This window comes from Notolepis coatsorum (genome assembly GCF_963971535.1).
Source record: "Notolepis coatsorum genome assembly, chromosome: 2".
Lineage (NCBI taxonomy): Eukaryota > Metazoa > Chordata > Actinopteri > Aulopiformes > Paralepididae > Notolepis > Notolepis coatsorum.
The window spans coordinates 39,659,450-39,662,632 of NC_140166.1; the positions used below are offsets into that span (position 1 = coordinate 39,659,450).

The following is a 3,183-nucleotide window of genomic DNA, read 5'->3' on the forward strand; positions in this document are numbered from 1 at the left end:
ACAACATTACAATGTATTAGTATTGTTTTTTCCCCATAAGGGAAACAGTTCAGTAGCCTATTTCAAGTGTTTTCAATATTTTTTTTGCATTACTAGACTCTACCCTGAAAAAACCAAGACAATTTGCAGACATTAAGTCAGTCTCAAAAAGACATTAAAACATTATATATATTTTTTTGCATTTCAGTGGTTTGCGCAACACAAGTCGTATTGTGCTTTCCTTTTTTTTTTTTGCATTTGAGAGTTCATAGGCCAGTGCAGGTTTGCAGGTGCCTCAAACAAAGACCTCACAGTCACTCCATCTGAATTGACACACTAAAGTGTGAATCAATACCGCGGTCGAACTTCATCACCGCCATCTTCATATCCATCATTGGTTACCTATAGTGATCCGCGTGACCATGAAAGGGCAGCATCACATATAGATGAACCTTCCAGAAATAACCGGAGGGACTCCACAGCCTCTGGGGAGGCCTGACGGGCGACCACACGGTCACCTCCCTCCCCCCCCGTGCTGTACACATGGTCACCTCCCATGTGCTGCACACATGGTCCTCCTCAGCCCCACGCCACGGCAGGACCAAAATGACCCGTGCCATTTGCAATGCAATTCAGAGCAAAGCACACACAGATAGCCAGTATGCCTCGGAACCAACCAAACCTCCTCGTCACGGGGTCAGTCTCACACCTGACATCTGGGGTCTGGCTGCGGGCTCGTAGCAGTCGGAGCCTTCTTTCCCTCCGTGCAGCCGAGACAGGACGGAAAGATGGGGCTGAACAGGCGGCCGAGACCCTTCCGGAACACACTGTTGGACAGGCTGTAGATGACACAGTTACAGAAGCTGTTGCTGATCGCTAGCCACGTGGTGAGGAAGGAGGCCACCAGGTGGCGATAGAGGCCCGCGCTCTCCAACAGGAAGTAGAGGATATACGGCATCCAGAGCACGTAGAAGACGCTGGTGATGCGAAACAGCACCATGGCGTAGCGCTTGTCCGGGCAGCCTTCGCAGCGCTCCCGCCCGCTCCCCTCGCTCTTCTCCGCCTGCGGAGCGCTGAAGCGGGCGTGGCGCCGGGTGATCTCCCGCGTGTGCTGCCGGCAGATTCGGAAGATGCTCCCGTAGGTGAAGCAGACTGTGAGGGCCGCCGGGGCGTAGAGCAGCACCACGATGAACATGCTGAACCCGGGGTTGGTCTGCCACGAGGCCGCGCACCACTGGAATATGTCCCCGTGGTAGCCGGGCTTCCCCCAGCCGAAGAAGGACGGCAGAAAGATCAACGCGGAGTAGACCCAGATCACGACGATGCACCCGCGCAGTCGGCACGGCGTCACCAGCGTGGCGTACGACAGCGGACGGGTGATGGCGATGTAGCGGTCGACGCTGATGCACGCCAGCGAGGCCATGGACACGCTCTTCAGCACCGACACCATGTAGCCAAAGGCCTTGCAGGTGAGCTCCTCGTCCAGGCCGCGGAGGTAGTGGAGGAGGGACAGCGAGGGCACCAGGCAGCTCACCCCCACCAGCAGGTCGGCGTAGGCCATGGTCTGGATGAAGTGGCTGGTGGTGTGGTGGTGGAGCAGCGGGGCGCAGTGGAAGACGAAGATCACCACCAGGTTGCCCGCGATGATGAGGACGGTGAGGAAGAGGATGACGACCACCTCCAGCACGCAGGTGTCCAGGCTGTGAGAGTAGCCCACGGCGCCCAGCAGGCAGAACGGCGGGGAGCTGCTTTGGTTTACATCAGAGGACGAGTTCATGTTTGGACTCGGAAGATGAAAGGGGTGTGTGTGTGTGGGGGGGGGGTGGGGGGGGGGGGGGTGGGTTCAGTTGGACACGGCTGTCATCTTAAGAGTGGAATATCTCTGTAGTCCCACGCTGAAGACGTCCGTCTTGTCCTCCGATGTTCCCGCGGTTCAAAGGCAAAGTGTTTCTCCTCTCCTTAGTACGGCGTCGTTATCTCTTTCAGAAACATGCCGACGTCGGTCTTGAAAGCACAATTAATCCTGTTCCCGTGGTCCCGAGGAAGGCTGGGGATGTAGCTCTGTGTCAAAGTATGTGTGTGTGTGTATGAGTGTGAGAAAGTGTGCGAAAGTGTGTGTCTCCTCACCGGTGGGGGCGGGGGGGGGGAGAAAAAGAAGAAAATCCTTCCCAGTCCAGAACACAGGGTCTGAACAGCGGCACCGGTGCTGCAGTGCAAACAGTCTCCCCGCTAACACCCACAGCTTTCCTCTGCCAAAGACTGAGCTCAGCAAAGCTGAGACCACACTATCCAGACATCCACTCAGGGTCCTCCCGCACCGGCAGATGAGTCGGAGGGAGGGAGGAGGAGGGAGGGAGCGAGCGAGGGAGGGAGGGAGGAGGAAGGGATGGAGGGAGGAGGGAGGGAGGGGGTGCACCAAGAGCTCCGGCAGTCCCGGTCTCACACTCCTCCACGTGCGAGAGAGATGGACCAAGAAGAGCTGACGCCGGCGCCTTTAGTGAACACAGCAGCAGCAGCAGTACCACCACCGGAGCACACTGTCCAAAGAAGCACAGCCACAGCGGTGTGAGCCTTTTCGTGAGAAGTCGCCTCCTCATCCACACCTCGTCCAACAGGAAGCAAACGCAGGGGTGTCCAGTAGTCCAGCCGGTCAGCGTGTGTGTGCCCCCCCCCTCCCCCCTTCGGGGTGTCTCAACAAGCACAGTAGTGGAGTAGTGGAGTAGAGAGAGACAGGCCAACGTATCCAGAGGTGATGGATAACGTCAAGAGGAGCCGGTCTGGTCTGAGCCTCTTGTGTGGCGGGGAGGCTGCAAGGCTGAGCTGCGGGGGGGATTAAGGGAGTTACTGCCGCTCCACTGTGCTGTGGTGGCACTACGGGTGATGCAGCGCTGCTGCTACTGCCCCTGCTCTCTCTCTCTCTCTCTCTCTCTCTCTCTCTCTCTCTCTCTCTCGCTCTCTCTCTCTCTCTCTCTCTCTCTCTCTCTCTCTCTCTCTCTCTCTCTCTCTCTCTCACACTGCCCTCTCCTCCCCCTGCTCCCTCTCTCTCTCTCTCTCTCTCTCTCTCTCTCTCTCTCTCTCTCTCTCTCACACTCTCACACTCTCATTCACCCCCTTCCCCCCTCTTTTGCTCTCTTCTCTGTTGCTCTGTCACACACTCAAACGCTCACACATACCTCTCTCCCCTGTCTATCACTTTATCTTCCT

The 3,183-nt window shown here is 57.0% G+C and overlaps 1 protein-coding gene across 1 annotated transcript; it reads right to left on the reverse strand.

Annotated features, from left to right (window-relative positions):
- Positions 1 to 682: 682 nt before the first annotated feature.
- Positions 683 to 1,756, reverse strand: LOC311248056 (putative G-protein coupled receptor 21; the record flags this gene model as incomplete). Its single annotated transcript, XM_084337959.1, has 1 exon — positions 683 to 1,756. One exon carries the CDS (start codon positions 1,754 to 1,756, stop codon positions 683 to 685), a length of 1,074 nt encoding a protein of 357 aa, XP_084194085.1.
- Between the last annotated feature and the right edge of the window lie 1,427 nt (positions 1,757 to 3,183).